We start from the raw sequence: 26226 nt of genomic DNA on the forward strand, positions 1-26226 counted from the left end.
ATTTTTCTTCTCTTTTATTTTTTTGCCTCAAAAAGAAAGAAACCAATATGCAAATTCTCCTACACAGCCTGCTGCCTGGCCCAGCTCTGCTGGGAACCCACAGAGGTGCTGGCTTTCAGGTTCAAAAAGAGACGAGGAAGAAGGTGAATGAGGAAACAGTGGAGGGGTCACCACTGGGGTCCTCTTCACTTCAGGGCTATACAAGCTATCAGCCCCCCCCCTTCTTTTTTTTTTTTTTTTAAGCAATTATTAAGGTCATCTAATCTTAAGATTGCAGAATTGTTTTTGGCACATCAGATGCTCATGAATCGTGCTGAAAGTGCTGTGATGCCCATTTGGGTATTAAATATTTATCTTCGCAAGCTTTTTAAATACAGATTTTTTTTACTGGGCCAGAAGGCTTTTTTGTTTTGTTTTGGCTTGGGTTTTGATACCAGTATTTCAATATTGCACTGAGTATAGGATACTAGCAGCAAGAATAATTTCCTAAATTGGCTGAGGAGAAATGAAAAGCTAAATGTATGTAATAAGCATATTGCTTCCTCATTATTCTTCATATCTCAACAACATCTGCAATCTGTTAGCTGACTTCCAAACACAGAGAGAAATTCAGTCCTTGCACTGAACAGAGTACGTATCTTAAGGCCAAGAACTGCTGAAAAGCAACCAGCTCAAATTGACAGCAGGCACAGCTCTTATTAGTAAAGAAGGTGAAGATGGTAAACTGTTATCTTTGTTTTTTTCCTTCTCTTAGACATTATTATTCTATATTTTAAATTCACCAGTGGTGGCACCTACTGCATTTCTTTCCCTCTGTAGCCCGCCGACATGAGAGCACAGCGAGCTGAAGAGGATACTGTGCTGTCCATCCCACATATTCCCCTTCACAGGGGGAGCCTGGCATCCTTGCTCACCTCCAGTCCCTCTCAGTGCTTCCACGCCAGGTAGACAAGAGAAAAGAAGGCAGCTTCTGGCACCTGGCAAATTTTTGTGTGTGTGGTTTAACTGAATACACGTGCTGGTCTGACTGAGGTAGAGACAGACTTTTGAGTAGATTTCGACATTAAATAATATGAGTAACATGCGATGCATACCCTGGTTTATTTATCATGAATGTAACAGATAACAGAAATATATATACATGCACCTGTACAAGGGGGAGGGCAGTAGAATAGAGTATGCTCATGCATGCTGCATGCCCCTCTCGTGTATTGCTAGTAATTGTAGAAAACTTACAGAAGATCCACTTGAAGTTTTATCATTGGTGGTTTTTTGTTTTCTTAATTATTTCGCTCAGAAATACTTTTCAAAACAAAAGAAACGAAACACAGCATGAGCAACCCGCCCAGTCTCTCCAGTTGGGTACAACCCAGTTGTTAAATCAGGGTTAGCTGAGCTGCCCACAGCAGCAGAACTGCTTCATTAGCTAGCACAGTATCACAGTATCACGGCATCGCGGCTCCCCAGCTCCCCCCAGCCACACTCTCGAGCCAAGAGAGAAAGCGCTTCCTTGAGCTGAGCGAGCTTTGCTAATGCACCCTCCTTTCTCCTGGAACTAACACGTGGAGTCAAAACCAGCCGCACCGAAAACCAGAGTGCAGCCCTCCCTGACTAAGAGCCTATGAGCTCGTTAAAACAGACATCCCTGGTAATGCCAGCTGGGTAAGTCCCCCTGCTCAAGGCTCACAGCTAATTATTGGCAAATGATAATTTCAAGGTAATCCAGATGCTAACTTTAAGCCTACAGAAGTGTACCTCATTATTCCCCCCTCTTTCCTTAGGGAGTAAACAAACAGCCTTTGTGTCATGTTACATGTTTTCACCATTAACTTACAAAACAAAATCTTAGTTTTCTGTGACTGGTCAGGACTCTCTGCGTTATCTTAATATCAAGTCCCTAAAAACGATGGTTTAGAAAAACATCTGAATAAATCATAGAATCATAGAATCATAGAATATCCTGAGTTGGAAGGGACCCTTAAGGATCATCAAGTCCAACTCTTGATACCGCACAGGTCTACCCAAAAGTTCAGACCATGTGACTAAGTGCACAGTCCAATCTCTTCTTAAATTCAGACAGGCTCGGTGCAGTGACCACTTCCCTGGGGAGCCTGTTCCAGTGTGCAACCACCCTCTCTGTGAAGAACCCCCTCCTGATGTCGAGCCTAAATTTCCCCTGCCTCAGCTTAACCCCGTTCCCGCGGGTCCTGTCACTGGTGTTAATGGAGAAAAGGTCTCCTGCCTCTCGACACCCCCTTACGAGGAAGTTGTAGACTGTGATGAGGTCTCCCCTCAGCCTCCTCTTCTCCAGGCTGAACAGGCCCAGTGACCTCAGCCGTTCCTCGTACGTCTTCCCCTCCAGGCCTTTCACCATCTTCGTAGCCCTCCTCTGGACACTCTCCAACAGTTTCATGTCCTTTTTATACTGTGGTGCCCAGAACTGCACACAGTACTCGAGGTGAGGCCGCACCAGCGCAGAGTAGAGCGGGACAATCACCTCCCTTGACCTACTAGCGATGCCGTGCTTGATGCACCCCAGGACACGGTTGGCCCTCCTGGCCGCCAGGGCACACTGCTGGCTCATATTCAACTTGCTGTCAACCACGACCCCCAGATCCCTCTCTTCTAGGCTGCTCTCTAGCGTCACATCGCCCAGTCTGTACGTGCAGCCAGGGTTTCCCCGTCCCAGGTGCAGGACCCGGCACTTGCTCCTATTGAACTTCATGTGGTTGGTGATCGCCCAGCTCTCTAACCTATCCAGATCCCTCTGCAAGGCCTTTCCACCCTCATTCGAGTCAACAACTCCTCCAAGTTTGGTGTCATCAGCAAACTTGCTCAAAATACCTTCTATTCCTACATCCAGATCGTTTATAAAAATACTGAAAAGTACCGGCCCTAAAATGGAGCCTTGAGGGACCCCACTGGTGACCACCCGCCAGCCTGACGCAGCCCCATTTACCATAACCCTTTGGGCCCTGCCCGTTAGCCAATTGCTCACCCATCGTATGATGTTTTTATTTAGCTGTATGGTGGACATTTTGTCCAGTAGGATCCTATGGGAAACCGTGTCAAAAGCCTTGCTGAAGTCCAAAAAAATCACATCAGCTGGTTTCCCTTGGTCCATCATACGGGTGGTCTTATCATAAAAGGAAATCAGGTTAGTTAGGCAGGACCTGCCCTTCACAAACCCATGCTGGCTGGGACCAATGACTGCTTTGTCCCCCAGGTGAGCCTCAATAAGTTCGAGAACCATCTTCTCCATGATTTTACCAGGCACTGACGTGAGACTGACAGGCCTGTAATTGCTAGGGTCTTCTTTCTGACCCTTCTTGTAAATCGGCACAACATTTGCCAGCTTCCAGTCTACCGGGACCTCTCCAAATTCCCAGGATCGTTGAAAAATAATTGAGAGAGGTTCCGCGATGACGTCCGCCAGCTCTTTCAGCACCCGGGGATGAATCCCATCCGGACCCATGGACTTGTAGGGATCCAGGTGGAGTAGCAAATCCCGCACACGTTCAGGGTCGGTTGGGAGTTTGTCATCCCCACCGTCCCAGTCCTCTAGCTCAGGGCACCCTGGGTCCCGAAGCCCATCATCGGCATTGAAGACAGAGGCGAAGAAGGCGTTAAGCGTCTCTGCTTTGCCTATGTCATTGTCTGTGAGGAGACCTTCCCTATCAAGGAGCGGCCCTATGTATTCTTTAGTTCTCCTTTTTCCATTCACATATCTGAAAAAGCCCTTTTTATTTTCTCTCACAGACACAGCCAGCTTCAACTCAAGGTGTGCTTTGGCCACACGAATTTTCTGCCTACAAACACGAACGGCATCCCTGTATTCTTTCCATGACACCTGGCCCTCCTTCCAGTAGCGAAACACTCTCTGTTTCCGCCTAATCTCCATTAGAATGTTCCTGGTCAGCCACGCCGGCCTCCTGCCCCGCCTGCCTGACTTGTGATATTTAGGAATTGCTTGATCTTGTGCTTCTAGGAGGCATCGTTTAAAGAATGACCAGCACTGGTGGACATCGAGGCCTTCAAGAGCAGTTTCCCAGGGGACCTTGCTGACTAGTTCCCTGAGCAGCCTGAAGTCCGCTTTCACCATATCTAGGGATGAGGTTTTGGTGGCACTTTTCTTTCTGTCACCGTAAATTTTGAACTCAACCACTTCATGGTCGCTTTGACCAAGGCGGCCACCAATCACCACATCTCCCACCAGACCCTCTCTGTTTTCTAGCAACAGGTCGAGGAGGGCACCTTTCCTAGTTGGCTCCGTTAGCACCTGCACCAAGAAGTTATCATCTAGGTGCTTCATGAACCTCCTGGACTTGCTCGTGTCAGCCGTGTGGCACTCCCAGTTAACGTCTGGCAAGTTGAAGTCCCCCATAAGGACAAGGGGAGTTAATCTCGAGGCCTCTCTTAGTTCTGTAAAGAATAATTTATCGGCGCTATCGTCCTGGCCAGGCGGTCTGTAATAGACTCCCACAACGACATCCCCTTTATTCGTTTGTCCCTTGATCCTTACCCAGAGGCTCTCAACTTTGCCATCTCCGACCTGAAGTTCCACACAGTCCAGCCCCTGCTTCACATACATCGCCACCCCACCACCTCGCCTACCCTGCCTGTCCCTCCTGAAGAGCCTGTAACCATCTATCGCAACACCCCAGTCACAGGACTCATCCCACCAGGTTTCGCTTATGCCGATGATGTCGTAGTTGCAGGACTGGGCCAGGACTTCTAGCTCATCCATTTTATTCCTCATACTGCGTGCGTTCGTGTAGAAGCACTTCAGGTGCATCTCCTTACACTCAGCACCTTGTGGATCTGCCCGAAGGACCTCACTGGCACCCAGCCCCTCTGATTCTAGCGTACCTTCCCTTAGGTCTTCACCGGCGTGCCTGGTTTTAGCCCCTTCCCCCTTCGACTCTAGTTTAAAGCCCTATCTATCAGCCCTGCCAACTCCTGACCAAAGATCCTTACCCCTCTCCGAGAGAGGCCCATCCCATCCGGTGCCATCAGGCCCTGTGTAGCATAGACCTTCCCGTGATCAAAGAACCCAAAGTTCTGCCGGTCACACCAGTCTCGAAGCCACGAGTTTATGTGAACAGCACGCCTTTCAGCTTCGATCCCCCCTATCGGAAGGACAGAGGCAAACACAACCTGTGCCCCTGATCCTCTAAGTAGTCGCCCCAAATCCCTAAAGTCCCTTTTGATCGCCTTCGGACTTCTCGTTGCTACTTCATCGCTACCAGCCTGAAAGACCAGTAGCGGGTAGTAGTCAGTGGGCCGTACCAGGCGCTGGACTTTCTTGGCGAAGTCTCTCACCCGAGCCCCAGGGAGGCAACAGACTTCTCTGCGGGTTGGGTCCGGTCGGCATATCGGTCCCTCTGTCCCTTTCAGAAGGGAGCCCCCCATAACAATAGCCCTTCTTTCTTTTTTGAAGGATGATGTGGCCATGCGGTGTGTAGGTCGCCTTGTCTTAGGCGCCCCCTCCAGCTGGGACGGGTTTTTATCTACTTTATCGTTCGGATTGTCTTGTTCTAGTCCTTCATATCGATTATTTAAGGGTAGATGAGAAGGTGAGGTGGGCAGAGAGAGGGCTCGCCTACCACCCCGAATAGGCACCTGCCTCCATTCCCCCCCTTGATCTAGGTCTCCTCCCGCAGCCTGGCAGGAGGAGGGAACCTCCGTCTTCTGCATAACAGGAGACGCCTGTGCTGTGGCAGGCTCATGAACCTGCCTCAGAGAGGGTAGAGTGCACCTCCACCAGTCAATTTCCATCTCCGATTCCCTGATGCTCCTGAGCCTGTTCACCTCCTCCCGGAGCACCGCTACCTGGCTGAGCAGTTCTTCAACCTGGGCACACCTCCCACAGGCATACCCACCACTGCTGTCGGAGACCGACAGAAGGCTGGGGCACACTCTGCAGCCCAGGACCTGGACGGCTGCGTGTTTCCCGGGTCCCTCCGTCTGAGTAGCCACCGTGGTGACCGTGGCTGGAGATGCCGCACGAGATGCCGAGGCCACGGTTTTCTGCCTGGTAGATACCATGGTCAGGTTCTACGCAAGCAGGTTACAAGCACCGAAGGGAGAGGCGGCTGCAACAGAGCGACGATGGGTCCCCGCCCTTCCTGCCCGCGCTCACTGCCTCGCTAACTGCCGCGTCACTCCCTGTTTGCCGGCCCTGGTCGCCGCGCTCCTGGTCGCTCGCGCTCCCTAAGGGCTGCCTTTGAGCGGCCGGGGGGAGGAGCTGTCGCTGACGCTGCTGGCTCCGCCTACGCCTCGTCAGCCTCCCTCACGAGGGCTGCCGGTGCCTGGCGGCTCCCTCACGTAGGCTCGATGCCCGAAAAATAGCCCTGCCTGTCCCAATGCAATGCAGCATGATTTTCCTGCCTGCTTGAATCTAATGTCCCTAGACTCCTTCCAAGTTTTCCAAGTGCTGGCAAAGACAGCTAAGTCTGAAGCAAACCAAAGAACACATACATAGGAAGAACGACAGGTTTAAGAAGGATGTACTACATTGGAATCATTTGGCCATTGCTGTTTGGGATGGGGAGAGATCAAAGATACTACCATGAGCACTGCGTGTCTGAGGCAGCTAATTGAAAATGTTTAAATCGCATTATGGCAACAACTTCGTACCTTCACCTCAGCTGGAGACTTCACGTCTTCTGCTAGGCTGCATGGGATGTTGTGCAAAGAAAACGCACAGCAAAAGAAAGCCACCTGAACTCACACTGCCCCACGAAAGGACAGGTGAACAGCAATGAAAACGCAGGTATCCCTGTTCGGTTTTCCAGTTCCAGAGAGCATTTGTTTGCATAGCTGCAAATCCAATTACTGTTTAAGAGTTAATGGTCTGTAGTCAAAGAACCAAACTCATAAATGCTGTAATCCAAACCCTGTAAAAGGCTGTAAACCTCTCTCACAGTGCAGCTCTGACCTAAAGCATCACATAAAGCTGGGTAGCTTTAGAGGTTTGAATGAATTCAGTGAATTGTGGTTTGCCCTCCTGCTCTTTAGCCTCACAAACGCCTTCACAACAGGGTACGGTCCCGCTCTGCTAAAACTTTTCCAAGAGGATCATCAGCAGGAGCTTTTCCAAGAGGATCATCAGCAGGAGCTTTTCCAGGAATGTAGGACTGTGACATCTCTGCACGTAAGCAAGCACCAAGTTCTAGCTGTTGCCTCGTGTAGTGCTGAACAGGTAGTGTTAGAAAAAAAAAAATAATAAAAAACCCAAAGCAAATGCAATCCCCTGCTAGGCAGAGGACAATTACACAAGACTGAAATCAGAGCAGTATTGGGACACAGGTAGACAAGACCCCATGACAAGGAAAAATTGCTTTAGGACATCAGCTGGAGTACAACAAACTAAGGGACATGTTGAAAACAAAGACTGATTGTTTTTAGGTCACACAGCTGCTGGTACCCACTATAAACTCAATCGCATTTGGGTACGTGTTCCTTGGTGATTTATATCTATGCTACTGATTTCTTCTCTGCTTCTAGAGGACTTTAATTTGAGCTTTTTTTCCTTCGTTTCCCTTTATGTTTTCCCTTTTTAAAGGCTGTATCTGTCTGCAGATATACGTAAATCACTACAGTGTTCAATAAGGCCTTTTATCACAGGCCACTGAGCAGACTTGTGCCTGAGACGCAGCATGTAGATCACATTATTAATCGCTTCTTATGCAGCCTGCACAATCTTGAAAATTCCAATTACTTTGTCTTTAATAGCTTCAAAATAAAACAAGCTATCTCATTGCTTTATGTTTCGGAAGTATCATAAAATACAGCCACGGCATCCTAGGAAAGAAATACGTTCCAGTATGTTTGCCTGCATCCATCAATTTGCATCGATTTCAGATGAAAATATTGGAGATGATCAAAGCCAAACCGAGAAACAAAAGAATAAAGAGATGCTGCTATGCAATTAATGAATAAACGAACACTTCCATTTAATTGCTGCAAATAGACTGCATTGCATCCATTTTCTCATAGAAACACTCAGTTGTCACATAAAAATTCTTAATTAACGAAATTCAAAATGCAGAAACAAACCCATACTAATAAGATTTTTCACCATTTCTGGCTTTCTGTTGCAGTTCATGTTGTATTATCTGAACTGCTGAAAGTGTGCATATCACACAGAAACGTGCACACAGATGTTCAAATCACAACAGGATTCAGAAATCCACTAGTAATTGCTATTGCATGGAGATAGTTAAAAATTCAACTCTTGCGGAGTACAATGTGAGGGCTTTACAAATACTGTAAATTAACTTTTTAAATAAATTATATCTCTAGAGCATGTCAGTATTGAACTCTCTGCTTTGTCAGTCCCTTGCTCATTCTCCAAGACACTACAGCCTCATTTTTTCCAGACACTCAGACTCCAACGCGTAGGATGACAGAAGTGGCTCTCTTCTTTTCAGTTTAATACTTGTCTCAGTGGTGCCTACTGGCTCACAGCCAGAGGTCAAATCTACTCTATCAAGACAAGAAAGCCTTGCAGGACCATTGTGCTGGTTCAAGATTTTTATGAATCTCATTTTTTTTTATTCATTACTACGTTTCTGATCAAGAAAAAAGCCTAGTCAGTTGAGCAAAATGGAATAGACGCTATTATTCTCAACTGATACCCATTTGCTAAATACAGTTCTGAAAAAGAAATTAAGATTGCCTTTTCTCTGGTCTTCTCAGTAAAGAATAGGCTTTGATTTCAGATGCTTTGCAGATACCTTAACTTCATATCCTAAAAGGCTGGCGTTATGGACTTTGCTTTGAGCTACTGATGATGTTTTGGGTTTTATTTTAATATAGTGAAATAACAAATATGCTTCCTCTGTGAAGAAAAGGCGGTCGCTTTGTTCACCAGAAACTAACACAGGATGATTGTTACAATAATGCTCAAGTTAGGATCTATCTTGCAGAATAACTGACCTGTAGGATAACTCAAACAGGTTTTATTATTCTGCTACACACAAAAAAGACACCAGCAAACACATATTTGCATTGTCAGTGAAGACAAGCCCTGCAGGAGTTTACAGGTTATGGAAGAACGTGTGTGTTCATTTTTGCAAAACTGATGCTCTGCAGTTGTTATCTTTAACCTTAAGCGTTATATAGTTATTTTTCTGATGAGGGCTCTTGTGCAGGCTGATGGATGTAAGAGGTTCTAACACAGCCAGAAGTACTTTATTCAGTACTGTTGTTGTATGTAATTTCAAAGGTAGTATGCAGGACATCCAACTTAAAAAAAAAAATAAAAAATAAGCCTTTAGGAGAACTCTCAACCTTAATGAAACAATGGCAAAAAAACCTGCCTTCAATACAGTCAGGATTTCAGGTCTCTTTAAGAGCAACATTGTTAAGAGTAATTTGTTTTCTGCAGTGATTACATTTAGGACAGGATACGAAGTCAGCGAAGTTCAATCACTGCTGATTGATTTCACTCTTTTCTTTGAAAGCGACTGAAATGAAAACGAATCCCAAGTCCAGAAATCTTGACTCCCAAACCCTGGTGGGCCTCCCATATCTGAGGATCCACTTACTGTCCCACTGCCTGCCTGCGGCACTGCGGAGCTATCGTCTTCAAGCATATGGAATATTGCATACCTGAAAATGTAGCAACATGGCACCACAATGTATTGCATATCTCATGCTTTTACATCTCTTAAGTGGTAAATGTTACTTCCTACTCGCTTTTCTCTTTGCTGAAATGCAAGAAATGTTGACACCGAAGACCTCTGCTCCTTTAAAGTGCAATCTAGAGCTAGAACTAATACCAAAATAAAAATGCACACAGGTTAGAACTATCTAAATATTGCTCTGTCATTCAACACAATGTTCCATTTAAATTGATTTTTAAATTAACTTCCTCCATAAATCTAGCTTTCAGCAGGTCCCCTATAGACAAATAACCTCCCAAAGTTTTACCATGCTGCTTTCAAACTGTGTATAAATAATATATATTATGTATATACATAACATACATAAATATATAACGCGCATATATATATATATATATAAATATCTCAATATGCACTCTGTGTTTTTTTATTAAAAATCTATGTAACATAATGATAAACTCCGTGACACTGCAGACAAGCACGGGCTGCTTCCCTGAGCCTCCCTAAACTGGCGAGCTAATATAAATAATTGAAGAGAAGCACAAAAATATCATCTGACCAGTTCATTTTGTAGCAGCAACATGATGAACAGATATTCCAGAGGCAGTTCACGATCAACAGTCTCTTCTAAAACTGGAGCTGGTGGAGGCTATATATTGTTTTAGAGGTAAAATAATCGGTCTCCAGTGGGGAGTATGAAGGGCTGCAAGCTGTGATTACTTGAGCAGTGTATTAACAAAGCAATACCAGCAGAGGCTGAGCTAAACGGGGAGCTTCCCGTGCACCAAATCCATCGATCTGCAGAACAGCAAGAGGAGCTTTCTGCCACGGGACATAGGTATGACGAAGATTGCTTCTTTCCCCAGTTTCTGCCCATTCCCAAGGACTCCTTATCAGTCACGCATACAGTACTGCTGGCCCAGGAAGAGCTTTTACTGTGTTGCGCCACAGAGCACTGAGTAAACTGTGATTAATTAAAAATAATTAAAAAATAAGAAACTTTAAAATAAAACCCACGACACTTACGCCATTGCTTCAAGGGAAAAGTATAATATGAGACAAAAGGGTTCTCATTTTATCTTCTCTTTTCCCACTCCTGTAGAAATCCAGCAGCCTATAGTGCAAACCTTCTGTCCACTGTATCTCAATAAATAAAACACCGATAATGTCCCCAAATTCAAGACATTATTATTGCTCTACAAACCTGGAGACTTACGGTAAATTTTAAAGCACCTTCCATTCTCGCTCCCATGAGGAATGGCTTTGTGATACCTTTTTCTAAGAAAGGCTTCAATAAAATCTTTCCCTACGTATCTCTTCTGCTGTTCAGTCACCCATGTCCTGATCTGCCACAGGAGACTCACATCTAATTAGATCCCAGAGAGAAGCTGGACTTCTAGGAATGAAAGACATGTAACATTTTGCAGGATCTAATGATAAATCTCAGCCTTGAAGGGTTCAAGAAATTAAACTATATTATCCCAGATAGTTATATTATACATATATTATAATAAGCATATTGTAGCTATGTGTACCACTACAAAGTCACTACAAAGTCAGTCGCTGAGATGTGGGTAAAACACTGTCTTCCTCTTTCTTGGGCTAATCTTTGTGTTTGGTTATAACTAAGACCCCACTTAAGGACAAGGTGAAAGAAAATATCCCATAGATGGAAATCCATATTATGACGCATACCACATCATAACATTATCACTTATAACATCCCCTAGTGACACAGTAGATATTAGTAGTATTTATTAAGTATTTATTAAGACTTTATTTCCGAATTACCATTCTTCCCTCTGAAAGTCTAAAATAAGCCAATACCAAAAGGAAACACATTTTTGGAAGTACTTAACTCTTATTCTAGTTCTTCTGATTTAAAACATTCCCAAGTATCATTTAAGGAAGATCCATGAGCACTGAATATAATCTTTTTTCCTGCATTTTGAGCAACCATTTTTATGTTATTTCATCAAAAACAACAACGACAAAAAAAGCAACAGCCTTTCCAGCCTTTTCAAAGATGTCCTTAGGTGTTCTATTGGCTGTCGTTTAGTGTTGAAAGATCTTTGTACATACTCTTTGGGCTAACCCCCCAATACAAATTTCTGCTGTTCACAAGAAAACTTCAGCTCCTAGCAAGATTACTTGAAAAAACACGGCTCCCCCCCCAAGTGATATTGAAATTGAGAACTTTTCTTCCGTTCCCTCATCTGACGATCACTTATAAATACTGCCTATAATTATGGCTTAAGTTGCAACGAAAGGGATTACAGGCAGAAGCTGAAAATGTAAATGGAATTGCATATCAAGAATTGTCCAGTAGGGAGGATGGCTATTTTAGATCTCTACAAGGTATTGGAAAAAAATCCATGCAAAGTAACAAACCGGTTCAGCTGTAGTAAAAATTAAAGGCAGAAAACACAGAGCTGCTACAATAGTCAGGGAAACAGGCACTCGTCTTATAAGAAGATGGCAACCTCAGATTTTAGTTGAGATGGACTAAATCAAAGCTTTTTGTAGAGTTTCATGTGCTCATAAGAAGTTTATATACAGGACTGTGAAATTACTGGAAAAGCACTGAATGCTCCCTGTTTATACCAACAATTTTAGAAGCTACTCTGAATTTGAGAGAGAATTATAGACTTTAACGTGGAAAGATCATCCTTTCTTGTAATTACTTGACAGAAACTACTGCTCTCTGGTTAAGTATTCACTTGCACAAGAAATCAAACTCATCTCCATCGTTAAGGAGACAGGCTGATTGCTAGAAGTCCTGTGTCTAGCCAGAATATTTGCTTCTGGAGAAGATGAGAAGCAAGCAAAAACAGGGTGTCTGCAAACCACACGTACGTACCTCCACAGCAAGAGAAGCAGCACAGAGATGGAGAGTAACTCTTTGGGGGCCACTTAGTATTTTGTAAAAAATATTTCAATAGTACTATTTACAGGCCACTTTCAGGACAGCCACAAGTGGCCTGACAAGCCACCTTGTCAGAAACATCCCTCGCATCACTCCAAAAGGCCCTATTGCATAATCCTTAATGCTCAGGTAACACACAGGAGATCACCATGAACTCATTTTCTGTGTCTCAAACTGAATTTTCATTCTTCTGCAGGTAAGTCATTACACTGAACTACTTGGCATCAGCATCTCCTGCCTCTGCCCAACTTAGAAATGATCTCCTCTTCCTTTTGAGATCCTGAGCATTTACTGATGTCTATATTGGAAAACAGACTTTTGGAGCAATCGCCTAGTACTTCAGCAGGTATAAACACTTCTTCCATTTCTTAGATATCGATACATAGCTAGTCTAAAATGGCAAAGCTGGAGAGCAGAGCCCTGCTGAACAAGCTAATGTAGACCGGGAATTCGAAAATCCATACAGAAAGACTACATTAAGCCTAAGCAGAAAACCACACTTAAATGGAAAAAATAATAGCAAGTCCAAACGTCAGGCCAATTCTGTTCGGATTTCAGAGAAATCGAGTCCCACTGCTCTTCCATCTTTCAGCCCATCCCTGGGGATGGAGACAGATTTCCCGTAAGGTTCAGTTTCTTTGCACTGCCACAAGGAAAAAATTTAGCATCTTTCTACTCTTTTACACACAGCCATCATATTTTACAACACTGTAAAAAGAGACAGGCCAGAGAAGTTTACAGTCCAGGACTGGTAGAAGTATCTTTTTACCTCCCTTGAAACTCAATTAGGAAGGCACAGGTTTCTCTATAAATTAACTAGGAAGGTTACGATCTGTCTCTTGGGAAGTACCAATTCAAAATTCATTTCCAGTTGTGCATGTTTCACATGCAGAATTAGTATCCCTGTCAAGCGCAATGAGCCATCTCTTCAAGAAATTCCTACCAAAATAAATCACTGAAATTGAGAAACTGGATGTAATCATCCTCCCCTTCCTCCCCCTTCCCCTTCTCTTTTATGCTCTTGTGCAGACAACCTGCACCAAATGCCAAGGATCTGAAGCTGAGAACTGCACCTTGAACACAGGATATATGGGGAAATGCTTGTTTATTCACAATTCTGAATGCCTGACTGCATTGCTGTGTAAATCACTTTTTTTTACAGGAAATATGCGAATTCTATGACACACTTCGCAACACTGACATTTTTGCAGTGCTACAATCTTTACAGGCTCTGGGGAAGGTAACTACTTGAGCTTTCCACAAGGTGGCACAGTTCCCTTTGCTGAAAGATAGCTTTACTCCGTGCCACAGAGGGAATTTATTTTTTTAAATGTACCGGCCATTACCATGAACAGGTTTAAAATCTCCAAAATATCTCTAACAAGGTTTCTTTTAACAAAGTCTTCCAATAGAGAGTTTAATGAGTTAAAAATGAGTTTAATGAGTTACTGCCGTTAAAGACAACAAAAAATCCTTTTACAAATACATCAACGCGAAACGGAGGACTAGGGAGAATCTCCATCCTTTACTGGATGCGAGGGGAAACCTAGTTACTAAGGATGAGGAAAAGGCTGAGGTGCTTAATGCCACCTTTGCCTCAGTCTTTAGCGGCAATACCGGTTGTTCTCCGGACACCCAGTGCCCTGAGCTGGTGGAAGGGGATGGGGAGCTGGATGTGGCCTTCGCTATCCATGAGGAAATGGTTGGCGACCTGCTACGGAGCTTGGATGTGCGCAAGTCGATGGGGCCGGATGGGATCCACCCAAGGGTACTGAGAGAACTGGCGGAGGAGCTGGCTGAGCCGCTTTCCATCATTTATCGGCAGTCCTGGCTATCGGGGGAGGTCCCGGTTGACTGGCGGCTAGCCAATGTGACGCCTATCTATAAGAAGGGCCGCAGGGCAGACCCGGGGAACTATAGGCCTGTCAGTTTGACCTCAGTGCCGGGGAAGCTCATGGAGCAGATTATCTTGAGGGTCATCACGCGGCACTTGCAGGGCAAGCAGGCGATCAGGCCCAGTCAGCATGGGTTTATGAAAGGCAGGTCCTGCTTGACGAACCTGATCTCCTTCTATGACCAAGTGACGCGCTTGGTGGATGAGGGAAAGGCTGTGGACGTGGTCTACCTTGACCTCAGTAAGGCTTTTGACACCGTTCCCCACAACATTCTCCTCAAGAAACTGGCTGCTCGGGGCTTGGACTGGCGTACGCTTCGCTGGGTTAGAAACTGGCTGGATGGCCGGGCCCAGAGAGTTGTGGTGAATGGAGTCAAATCTGGTTGGAGGCCGGTCACTAGTGGAGTCCCCCAGGGCTCGGTACTGGGGCCGGTCCTCTTTAATATCTTTATTGATGATCTGGATGAGGGCGTCCAGTGCACCCTCAGTAAGTTTGCAGATGACACCAAGCTAAGTGCGTGTGTCGATCTGCTCGAGGGCAGGAAGGCTCTGCAGGAGGATCTGGATAGGCTGGAGCGATGGGCTGAGGTCAACTGCATGAAGTTCAACAAGGCCAAGTGCCGGGTCCTGCACCTGGGCTGCAACAACCCCAAGCAGAGCTACAGGCTGGGAGATGAGAGGCTGGAAAGCTGCCTGGCCGAGAAGGACCTGGGAGTATTGGTGGATAGTCGGCTGAATATGAGCCAGCAGTGTGCTCAGGTGGCCAAGAAGGCCAACGGCATCCTGGCCTGTATAAGAAGCAGTGTGGCCAGCAGGTCGAGGGAAGTGATTGTGCCCCTGTACTCGGCTCTGGTGAGGCCGCACCTCGAGTACTGTGTTCAGTTTTGGGCCCCTCGCTACAGGAAGGACATGGACGTGCTCGAGCGAGTCCAGAGAAGGGCGACCAAGCTTGTGAGGGGTCTGGAGAACAAGTCTTACGAGGAGCGGCTGAGGGAGCTGGGCTTGTTCAGCCTGGAGAAGAGGAGGCTCAGGGGCGACCTCATCGCTCTCTACAGTTACCTGAAAGGAGGCTGTAGAGAGGTGGGGGTTGGTCTATTCTCCCACGTGCCTGGTGACAGGACGAGGGGGAATGGGCTAAAGTTGCGACAGGGGAGTTTTAGGTTGGATGTTAGGAAGTACTTCTTTACCGAAAGGGTTATTAAGCATTGGAACGGGCTGCCCAGGGAGGTGGTGGAGTCACCATCCCTGGAGGTCTTTAAAAGACGTTTAGATGTAGAGCTTAGGGATATGGTTTAGTGGAGTACTTAGTGTTAGGTCGGAGGTTGGACTCGATGATCTTGAGGTCTCTTCCAACCTAGAGAAATCTGTGAATCTGTGAAAAAAAAGCTTCCTTCTAGGCTGTAAAGAAAGAAAAAAATCTGTGCTTGCTGCCACACAAAAGCAGGCTTCAAACAAATACAGTTCAGGCAAGTCATGTGGCAGAGGAGAGGTTAAAATTCTGACTTATACAAGTGTCAGGTCATCAGTTTCAAATCTTATCACACTTTTTACTCACAATATTTTGGGTACAATGGGCTAGGCAAGGAATTCACCTACCACACACCCTTACCACCCATGTCAGCATTGAAGATCCCACAGGTAATGGGATCTTCCTGTTGTTTCCTGACCATCTCCCGTCCCTGCAAAGGACAGCTGTGCAGCAGCTCCTTGGCTGCAGCTGCAAGCTCTACTCAGCCTCTGGTGCTGCCGAGCAAGGCCCAAGCTGCTGACCCCCACTGGCAGAGCCACACGTTGTCACTGCTACACAACAGCCCCATCGGGCAGTGACAGGTAGTCCTTTGAATCAAGAGATTTAGAAAAACATAAAGTACATGTGTAATTCCTCCTCTATTTCTTGCCTTGCTCCTCTCAGTCACTTCTGTGAACGTTTCAGCGTTCAGCTATTACTCATTTAAGTGTCATCAGCATGGTTTGGCCTAAACAGGAGAAACAAAAACAGCTGATACAGACAAGCTTTTGGCTTCAACCCATTTCACAGATACCGGATGGGTATCGCTTCCATAAAGCTTGGAGTTAAAGATCTAGCCAGAGAGGGAGGGAGATGCTGACACGAGTATTCCTTGTCCACACAAGCACTGCCACAGTTCCCCGTGCAGGAGGGCTCCCTAATCCTACCCTGCACAAACCACCTGGTAAAGAATCAGCCTTATCAAAATACTGCCTCCCTGCAATGCTTTCCACACCCTAAGACTTATCTTTGAAGGGACAGCTTTCTGGTTCTGAGGACCGGTACCTAACGCTCATCACTCCCCCACTCCATTACTGTGCCTGTCATTGTAAGGAGCACAGCTGAAACCTTGCTTTTTAACTGCCAGCCTGCCGAGCGGAGCACGCTTATTTACATCTGATTTAAACATCACAAGCCAAATAATCAAGATGACAAAGACGTTTAAGTACCCTGATCAATCTGTTTTCTCTCCTAAAATATATCATTAATGCTATTATAATTATTAAATCTGTTGCATACTGTCTTTCTGCATATAAGTAGCTTCTGCTCCTGTCAGTCACTGCAGTTACATGGCACAGCCAAAACACTTATTGAAATTACTTGGATTTCCAATTATAGCATTTCACATACATCCTTAAAAATGGATGCAAGCACATGGCAAAACTGTCAACAAGACAAATCTGGAGATGTGTATGCAAGCATTCAAATCCTTCTGCTACTTCTTTCCCCTCAAAAAGTTTAGTTTACATCAGTAAAGGCCCTGATTCAGTTATGGTACTTGCTCACATAGTAGTCTCATTTTTCTTTACAAATTTTATCCTCAAACTAAATTGCATTCTCTGTTCTCTAAAATACAAAGTTCCTTGTTCTAAAAAAGCAAATTCCCTGGTACTAGCTGAGAATTCCAGAAGCCACACGAACAAGAGTATTTAAAAAGGGGACCGACTTTAGAATACAGAACAAACGCTGTCACAGAAAGCCCCAGGAAGCTATCCAGCCATGACAAACTACAGATCCCTCTCATATTTAGGACAGAAGACTTGCTTGGTTGTGCAAGGGGTCATTTCTTACTTCTGGACAGTAGAATCTTCAGCTGTAACACTGTCACACTTTCCTGGCCAAACTGAATGAAGCAAATCTGCAAACTTCTTTGATGGAACAAGTCTTGAATGGTCAATCTACATTGTGCCAAAAGGAGGAGTGTATTTAACTTCGCAACCAAGGAGACATTCTGCAGCATGCCAAGTTGTGTTCACAATTGCAAATTTTTAATCATTATGCCATTTTGTGTATCTTGTTACAGACCTTGGCTTCTGGATCACTGTTGATGCTACAGGAATCATCATCATCAGATTGAGGAGCATTTCTGTTACAGAAAAAAAAATAAACAAAAAAATCAACCTTAAAATCACACACACACAAAAAAAAAGAATTACAGCAAAGCACGAGATGGATCTGGTCATTCCAGAGGCTTCTGTAGTCACTGTACCTGAGCTTCAAGGAGGCATAGCGCAACGTTGCTCCTTCAAACTCTTTCAGACTTGGGTCTGGGTTCACAGTGGCTGCATGCAGATCCTAGAGATAAAGGTAGCATTGTCAGTATAGTATTAAAGACACCACCACGTTAGTTCTTATTTCAAAGGGAAATTAAATCCTCCCTGCAAAGAAGCGATAGTATTTCTGGCTGAAGTTGAAAAGAGGCATGCATACATAGTCTCAAGCTGCATTTCGTTCAGTGCAGGCATCTTATTCATTACTTCATGGCAGTTGCCCTGCAAGTTTAGACTGAATCCATTCCAAGTGGAAAGATCAGAAAAAGCAGCATGTTTGTGAGCTAGACGTCCCTAGCAGTACCCCCATTCACTTCAGCCTAGGTTATGAATGACATTCATGGAAAAATAAAAGGGGAAAAAAACAGCCACTGCCATGCAAAAAACAAGGGTAATAGTATTAAAGGTTCTAAAATCTGACAATATACTTGCCTTCCAAATGTCACTATTAATCTTTCCCCCATTCAGTACAGCAAAATCACTCCATGGCTGTTTCTAGACACATAATTATTCACACAGGAAGAAGCACATTGATAAAAAAAAGAAAAAAGAAAAAGAAAAAAAACACAAGACACCGTTGTTAGCATTGATATTTACAGGATGGGTTAGGGAACAGATCACCTCAAACTTCAGCTAATTACTGTATCGTGGCATTTGGAGGAAAGGGGAGAGAAGACATGCCTCTAACAGTTACTTACCAAAACAAATGATTGAAACAAGGGAAGTTAATATAAATTAGGAACGGACAATGAAATTACTCTTTAACTATGATCTTAAAAGCAAGCAAAATGAATCTGAATATGAATGTTGGCCACAGCTGCTACAGCCTTTGATAAACAGCAATTAAGGGGAAACATTAGGATTTCCATTTGATTGGCACATTTGTTAGAAGACTAACACTACTGGAACTAGGTATACTGAAACACAACGATATATACAAGGATAAGGTACATACAAGGTAAAGATCAAATACTTTCTAGAGAAAAAGCACAAGAAATGGACAGTGAAGGGAAGGAGGATTAGTAAGGAGTACAGAGGGATTTCTGGCTGAAGAAATAGTTTTGTAAAGTCTACCAGCCTCTAAAAACAAAAACAGAACAAATAATAAACCAACCAAATAAACAAAAAACCAAACCCTCTCATTTTCTATTCAATATTCTTTAAGTTTTTGGAGGCCTTCACTGGTGCAGTCAAGACAGAGGAGCGGGTTTAGCACTACAGCAACCTGAGGTTTGCCCTCTGCAAAGCCTGGGAGGAGCAGCTGATGGTGGAGCTGTCCCTCTGCTTCCCCATGAGGACAGGGACCCCCGAGTCCTGAACAAGAGCCAGGTGGGACAGGAGATTTGGGTGCTGAGACGCCCCTCTTCATAGCGCCCCAAATCCTCGGGTAGTCAGTGCTGTAGCTGACAGCCCTCTCAAGATGAGCCCTCCCAGGCTGCCCAGCTCTGAGCCTCTCACCTCAGAACAGTTCTCAGGATATCCCCCCGGAGCAATTATTTGAGAAAAACAACTCCCACCAGTAACTCTGCCCAACCACACCTCTGAATTACTTAGCCGTTGTTAGCTTTTCCTACCAAGCCCCTCGTTTTTAGTTATTAGCTGCTAGTAGCTATGTTACCTACAGAAGAGCTTCTAGAGGTGATGCAGGCCTGGGACGAGTCAGACTTTAAGAAGACTGACTACTGTCACCAAATTGGGCTGGGACCTCAAAGAAGCTCTTACTGGAAATTAAGGCCCCTGTCTCTGCACAGGAGATGGGGAACAGGCAGAAAAATGTCCTCTAACCTTGGGAAGGGAATGCACAGAAGATGAGGATTTACAAAGGAAGTCATCCAGCGACACAGAGGAGAAAAGAGCCAATTAAAACTAAAGCAACTTTAACCAGCTGTCCAAAACCAAAATACATTTTTCTGCTTTTAAGGCAGAGGAAGGGAGGGAATGCTCCAGGTTATCCATATTTAACATTTATTAGCATTTCTCTTAAATATGCAGAAATTTTGCATAATGCTTAATCCGTACTTGGTTTGGATTGAAATTTACTGATTGTCTTGTAAAGAAAAATTGTTTTGCAGCCCGTGCAAAAGTAAGACATTTTTGTTTTTTTCCTTTTAAAACCTTTTTGCCATTTGTACACATTATGGCATCATTTCTCCCTACTCATTTTTTCTGATTCTCTGTGCTAAATACCCATAAGAAGGTGTGGAATAAAACTGACTTTATCTTTGTTGACCACCCTCAGCTGTAAGCCACCTTCTGCCAAATGAAGCAAAGCTTCTGTATGTCCCATCATTTGAGAGACAGGGGCACAAAGTTCAAAATAAAAATAATAAAATAAAAAGAAGGAACAAGAAAAGGGTGAAAATAACATTAGTCTGGGAAAAAGAAAAAAGAAAGTGTTTCTAAATGTTTATTTGACAAACCCAAAAGCTGAAATAGCCCAAATAAACTCATCTCAGGTCTAGCACGTGATGCTTCACAGAAAAATGTGAAAAGGATAAAAAGACTTTTAGGGACTCATGGAAGCCTACTGGGACAGGTAAGAAATGCTACCCATGCTTCAATCCTAGATTATAGACTTCCATCCCTCTAAAACCTCAGTTTCCCCAACCTTTTCAGAAGAAAGCAACACAAATTCCAGCACATGGGAACGAGCTAAAAGAGCCCTTCCAAAGCAGCCGAGCTCAGAGCACAGGCTTCCAACAGCTCTGTGGGAACCAGCAAAGCACAGCTCCCACGTGCTCCAACTTCGAGCTGGAACCCGTCCACCACAGTTGCTGCTGCCAGTGGCAGCACCAGGATAAAGATGCTTGGGAGCCCCTATCCTAGATCAAAATCCACATCTTTTGTGACGTGTCAGGTTGGCCAGACCACAAATTACCAGATTAATCCTATCAGTCTGCTGGTATTTTAGGGCAATGTTATCTTAGGTAATGTCTAAGTCAAAAAAAAAAAAAAAATCAGTATTATTTAAATAATGGTATGTTAGAAGCTTATAAACAAATGCAAAACCCTCGAGAAACAAATGCTTTGGCCTGTACCTACAATTTAGATAACCATATGATATTATCATATTAATATAAATATTAGAGACTTGCTTATTTTCTGCATCATCTTTTAAACTGCAGTGTATGGTCTTGATGCTGCCAAAGATCTGCACATGCATACAGTGCGGCTGAATCAAATTCTTCACTGCATTAGCACTTTCACATCAAAACCTAAATGAGCCTACTGTGTACTCACATATACCGCGTTTTAGAATAACTCCTCAAATGTATTATTTTATACATCTGCACTGTATTAAAATCCGTGTTGTTACAATTCCTACGCTTCATACTCTTGATGGTAATGCTGAGAATTATCATTATTTATAATGACAAACGATTCTCTTTTTAAAGCAAACAAAATGATAAAAGGTTAAAGGTATACCTGCCACATTACCAGCAGGTCTGACGTTTTCAGTGTAAAGGCATTTTAAACAGGGGTAGAAAAATACTTCAAACGAATATACGCATTCTCCCTCTGCAGTTTTGCCAACCAAACTGATTTCTGGGGGCTCTTGAAAGACATCTCTAACTTACAAATTGAAGCCCTGTTGTCCATATCCTACAGTACAAGAAATACTTAATGGTGAAGTTATATCCCTCACTTAAACATTCCAGGAATTTATACTGGAAGAATGTGCAGCACTCTACATTCAGCATTTCTGGGTATTTTTCATGTTCTCTACATGACTGATGCAAATTGCTGTCTTTCTCCATGAACCTCTCAGAAATAATTTCCAATGTGTTTGGTGCACAGTGCATTCCACAGGAGCTCGACTGTGAACTGTAACTGAAATGTTGTGGTTAGGTTTGTAACCTTATGATTAACATTTATGAACATGTGGGAGCATTCCTTCTGAAATAAAGAACAAGAACGTACATGTTTAAGCCTATCTGGGATAAGGGTCAAGACTGTAATACATACTTGGATGTCCTTAACTGCTCTCAGCTTTCATTTAAGTTCTTTTGGTTCATGTATCAACAAAATCAAGAACAGAAGAAATGTCATATCTAAATACATTTAAAAAATAAATAAAAATCAAGGATTGCCTGATCCAAAAACCAAAGCTAGTACAAAGACTTCCATTGATTCTGTAAAAACTGTGCACATTCTTCTGAAAGGTTAGTACAAAAAAAAATTACATTTCAAAATAATTTGATAGTGTTAGTACTCCAGTCCACAAAAATCTTCCCAACTTCTAAAACTAAAGTGATAGCACTTTTTGAAGCATACTCTTCTTTCTGAGGATTTATTTTATATTTCTACATATATGACATCAATCAACCTTCTGGATTGTGCCTACAAGGATTATTTTAAGAGGCTGTATCATCTATTGCTCTTTCAGCCCATGTGGAAGAAAAGAGCATGTTTCTTTCTGTTTTTAGTTAAAGACCGACTGCAACACAGTGATCCACTTGTGCAGATATTTTGTACTCATGGGATGTTAAGAGGCTTATACTTGAGAATATTTGACGTTTAGTTAATAGAAACTACCCTGTAAAGGAACTGGTGCCTCAAATGATGACTCAGGTATCTTTGTGTGCTACTCCTACCACGTGAAACAGAAAGAAGATATAATTACAAAGAGTCTAGCAAAAAAAGACTGCTATAACATGCAGAAATTTTACGTATCCTGTACCCATATAATGGAGTAATGCTTCAGCACATGCTAGAGAACTACTATCATTTCACATCAATCACATACTAGGTAATTTATGTGAGGTGTCTGATTTCATACTACACATTCAAGGTTTAGGATGCTTCATGAGGCACAGCTAGTACAAAATATACATCAATATATCACATATCAACAAATAGCTATGCTTTGGGATAATATTAGGCCCCATATTCTAAAGTTCACTTTAGGTAACAACCTGCAACTTCAAAAAAAATTGACGTAACTTTTTGTAGTATGTAGCACATAGCAGGACAGTGTGTTACCTCAGTTTCTGGAGTAGGGGATGGAGTAATGGAACCAAGTGATCCTTTCCGTGAGCCCTGGAGATCTGTTGGAATGGACACCGGACGTTGCCATTGAGTTGTTCCTGTTGGTATGTGCCAGTAGTAGATCCCAGCAATGTCATTGATCTTTTTCCAGCCAGGTGGTAAGTCGGGGTCTGTCTGAAATGATTGATCACTCCATATATCTGCTGGGAACAGAGAAAGAAAAAGAAAAAAAAAAAGAAAAAAGAAAATGAATCAATGTTATGAAGATATGAGCAGTTTTTTCATGGGCATTCCCCGTGATGCAAACAATGCACAGCAGGTCCTGCTGATGTACTGCTCTTGTGAAAATGAATACCAGAAAAACTCAGTGAATAATTGAGTCTCACAATATGGTGACAAAGCCTGCATGGCTTCAATTAGCCTACGAAGAGAGGGAAATCTTACCAAAGAGCTATTCCAATATGGGGGTTACCTAATGCCATCAGATAAACTAGTTCTTCTAATAAGGTTTAGCTTCACCAACAAAATAACAAACAAATAAAACAATAAAACAATTGGACAACCTGCACTGGCTTTACTGGCAACATCCAAGAGACTGCTTGCTCAAAACCATGTGAATAAAAGAACAGACTGATCATTTTATACATGACCATGACTGTCACAAACATACTGTTCTGAATTGCTTTTATAGTGGGGTAGGAAAAAAACAAAACTCACCAACAGTGCTAACGCAGGGATGATATGCTGGCTCTTCTGGCAAATCTCCTATTAATTTAAGGACGGGCCAGCAATTCATATCATGATCTGAGACATTCCCAGACTAATATGGGATTACAGATGCATATAAGAGATGTCACCAGTGGAAACATGGTGCTCTTTAGAAAGGCAGGGGCATCACCTGTGTGCACACCACAGGGACAACTGTCTTCTGAGGGATATGTGCTTTTCAGAGGCTGGGAAGGGAGCCAGTGCTCTTCTAAACCTCGCATCTAAACTGCTTTGGAGGTGTCCTTACGTTTAGTGCTATCAACCAGCTGCTATGCTGTACTCCAAGAACTGCCAAGCTGCAGGGAAAGACAAGTACCCTCCTGGACATTTCACCAGCACTCGAGCAGACGTGACAAGGACTGATACTGGCACTATGAACTGAGCTAGTGAGAGAAGAGAAAGAAAAAAAAAAAGGAAAGGAAAAAAAGCACCGTACCAAGGAGCAGTGGCTCATCTACTCCAGCAACTTTTCCAACCTTCAAAGACAGTCCTCAAAACACCCAGAGTGGAGGGCAGATGAATAACCTGACCGGGGAAGAAGTCCACCCCGTCAGAAGCACTGGAATTTGTTTAGGAAATTGTTCTGAAGCTGATAGGAGAAACGTTCCATTATTTTGACTCCTATTAAATTTATGGAAGCTAATGGGAGGTCAATAATTTAAAACTAACGGACAACACATTTTACAGAACGTTTTCTTGCATTTACTGTGAAAAAAGAGCCAACAGGAAAAGAAAACAGAACACCTTAATATCCTGATTTATACTGTTTTATATCTCTTTCATGTCTTTTTTGAATTAAAAGTTTCTTGTTAGTCTGACCTCAAGTCTCTTAAGTGCTTTAGCACTTCTGTTGCCCATTTCTGAATCCCTCTCATTTCTGCTATCCATGTTTATGCACTTGCACACACACAAACAGCATGATAACCTGCTCTGACTCTTACACTTTGTGACATAACCCAGGTTATTTCTCCCACAAAGCTACTTACAGTTCTTAAGTTACTGATTTACAGCTTCAAGACTAACCTTAGAAAGCTCTGCAGAGAAGAAACATGACAGCATCATTACACTTAAATTCAATAATGAGCCTCACAGACCACAATTCATGGCCCAATATCTGAAAACAGTGACATTCAAATAATCAACTCCAAAAACTCCCAAGTATAGTGAACACCCACTTCTATATGCCCCCCTCTATAGTCTCTACTGCATTCACCCATGTAGTTCCTGACTCCAAGGTCTTACATGCTCTAAAGCCCCATTCACCTTCAGTCTTGCACGTTTTATTCTTCCAGTCGAACAGCTTACCTGCATTTTTCCCAACCATACAAAAATAAAATAAAAGCAAAACACTTTCAGTAATTTGACCAAATCAGGCAAAAACTGCCAGGTACAAATACTGAATGTCTAAATATCACACCAAAGTTTGTGTGGTGACATCTGCAAGTCTGTATACACATGGGTAAATTTAAATAACTGGTCCATGGAATTCCGAAATATCACAATAACGCCAGTGTTCACAAAACATACATATTGGGCCTTTCAGTGCATGCTGGAACAGGAAAATAATAAGCCTTTGTTATACAGAGAGGAGAATTTCAGATTAGTTCAGGTTCATACAGTTTATGGTATTAAACATACTCCAACATTGCCATGACATGGAATGCCTTCTCTTCGCTTTAAGGTAGACACTGCTTCTGTCCCTGTTATACAGATATAACCGTGTACACATGTATTTACACATATAGTTAGCAAAGTGTATGCTATGGCTGCATTAAATTATTTCTTTCAAACCAATCAACCCAAGATGCAGAGGAAACAATCAACTTACTTATTGTAATAACAGTACCAGACAGACCTAAACAAAATTCTTCCAACCAATACAGCCCAGGACATTCAAAGAGCTGTATTTCCCACACGAAACCACGATGTATGTCTGTGGGTGAGACACTCATTGCTCGTGTCCGGGTACTCCTCGCGCAGAGGTACTGGGCTCGGACCACGCGATGAACACGGCTGAACAGGATGAAGCCAGACCCCGTGTGTTCACACCGAACCACTATTTGCCAAACCAGTCAGTTAAGGGAACAAAAGCTGTGCAAACCTCCTTGGAAAACCTCAGTGTGCCCTCCACCTACAGCCTGTTTGTGAACACACTCGGGGCAGGCGGCCTGACAGGGCTAACCTTTTCACGAACTACGAGTTACTACCAGCATGAACTAGAAAACCTGCCTAGTTCAGTGATTGCTCTTGGAGATGAAAGCATTCATCGTGCAAGTCAAAGGCAATGAACCATCGCAAGAGATACAGCACATGAGAGCTGGAAGTAAGAGTCAACATATAAACAGAATCTGACAGGGCAGGGGGACGCACTGTGGCACCAGAGACCTACTACAGGACACCAACACATGTTGTTTACTTCAATATGGAATTTTAGGTAGTAAAATATTTTTGCGCTGAAT

At 43.5% G+C, this 26226-nt stretch overlaps 1 protein-coding gene across 16 annotated transcripts in view; it reads right to left on the reverse strand.

Annotated features, from left to right (window-relative positions):
• The window catches only part of APBB2 (amyloid beta precursor protein binding family B member 2), a 178149-nt gene that overhangs the window by 47359 nt on the left and 104564 nt on the right, over positions 1-26226 (reverse strand). For 10 of the 16 annotated variants that reach the window (XM_066995773.1, XM_066995780.1, XM_066995781.1 and 7 more), the window contains 4 exons: positions 22994-23202; positions 18443-18505; positions 17950-18035; positions 17766-17826 (listed from right to left, as the gene is read on the reverse strand). In XM_066995773.1, the coding sequence (XP_066851874.1) occupies positions 17766-17826; positions 17950-18035; positions 18443-18505; positions 22994-23202 (419 nt within the window). The remainder of the gene's footprint in view (positions 1-17765; positions 17827-17949; positions 18036-18442; positions 18506-22993; positions 23203-26226) is intronic. The other 6 variants (XM_048072963.2, XM_048072965.2, XM_048072964.2 and 3 more) reach the window with 3 other exon arrangements.

The sequence above is a fragment of the Anser cygnoides genome, chromosome 4 (assembly GCF_040182565.1).
Source record: "Anser cygnoides isolate HZ-2024a breed goose chromosome 4, Taihu_goose_T2T_genome, whole genome shotgun sequence".
NCBI lineage: Eukaryota > Metazoa > Chordata > Aves > Anseriformes > Anatidae > Anser > Anser cygnoides.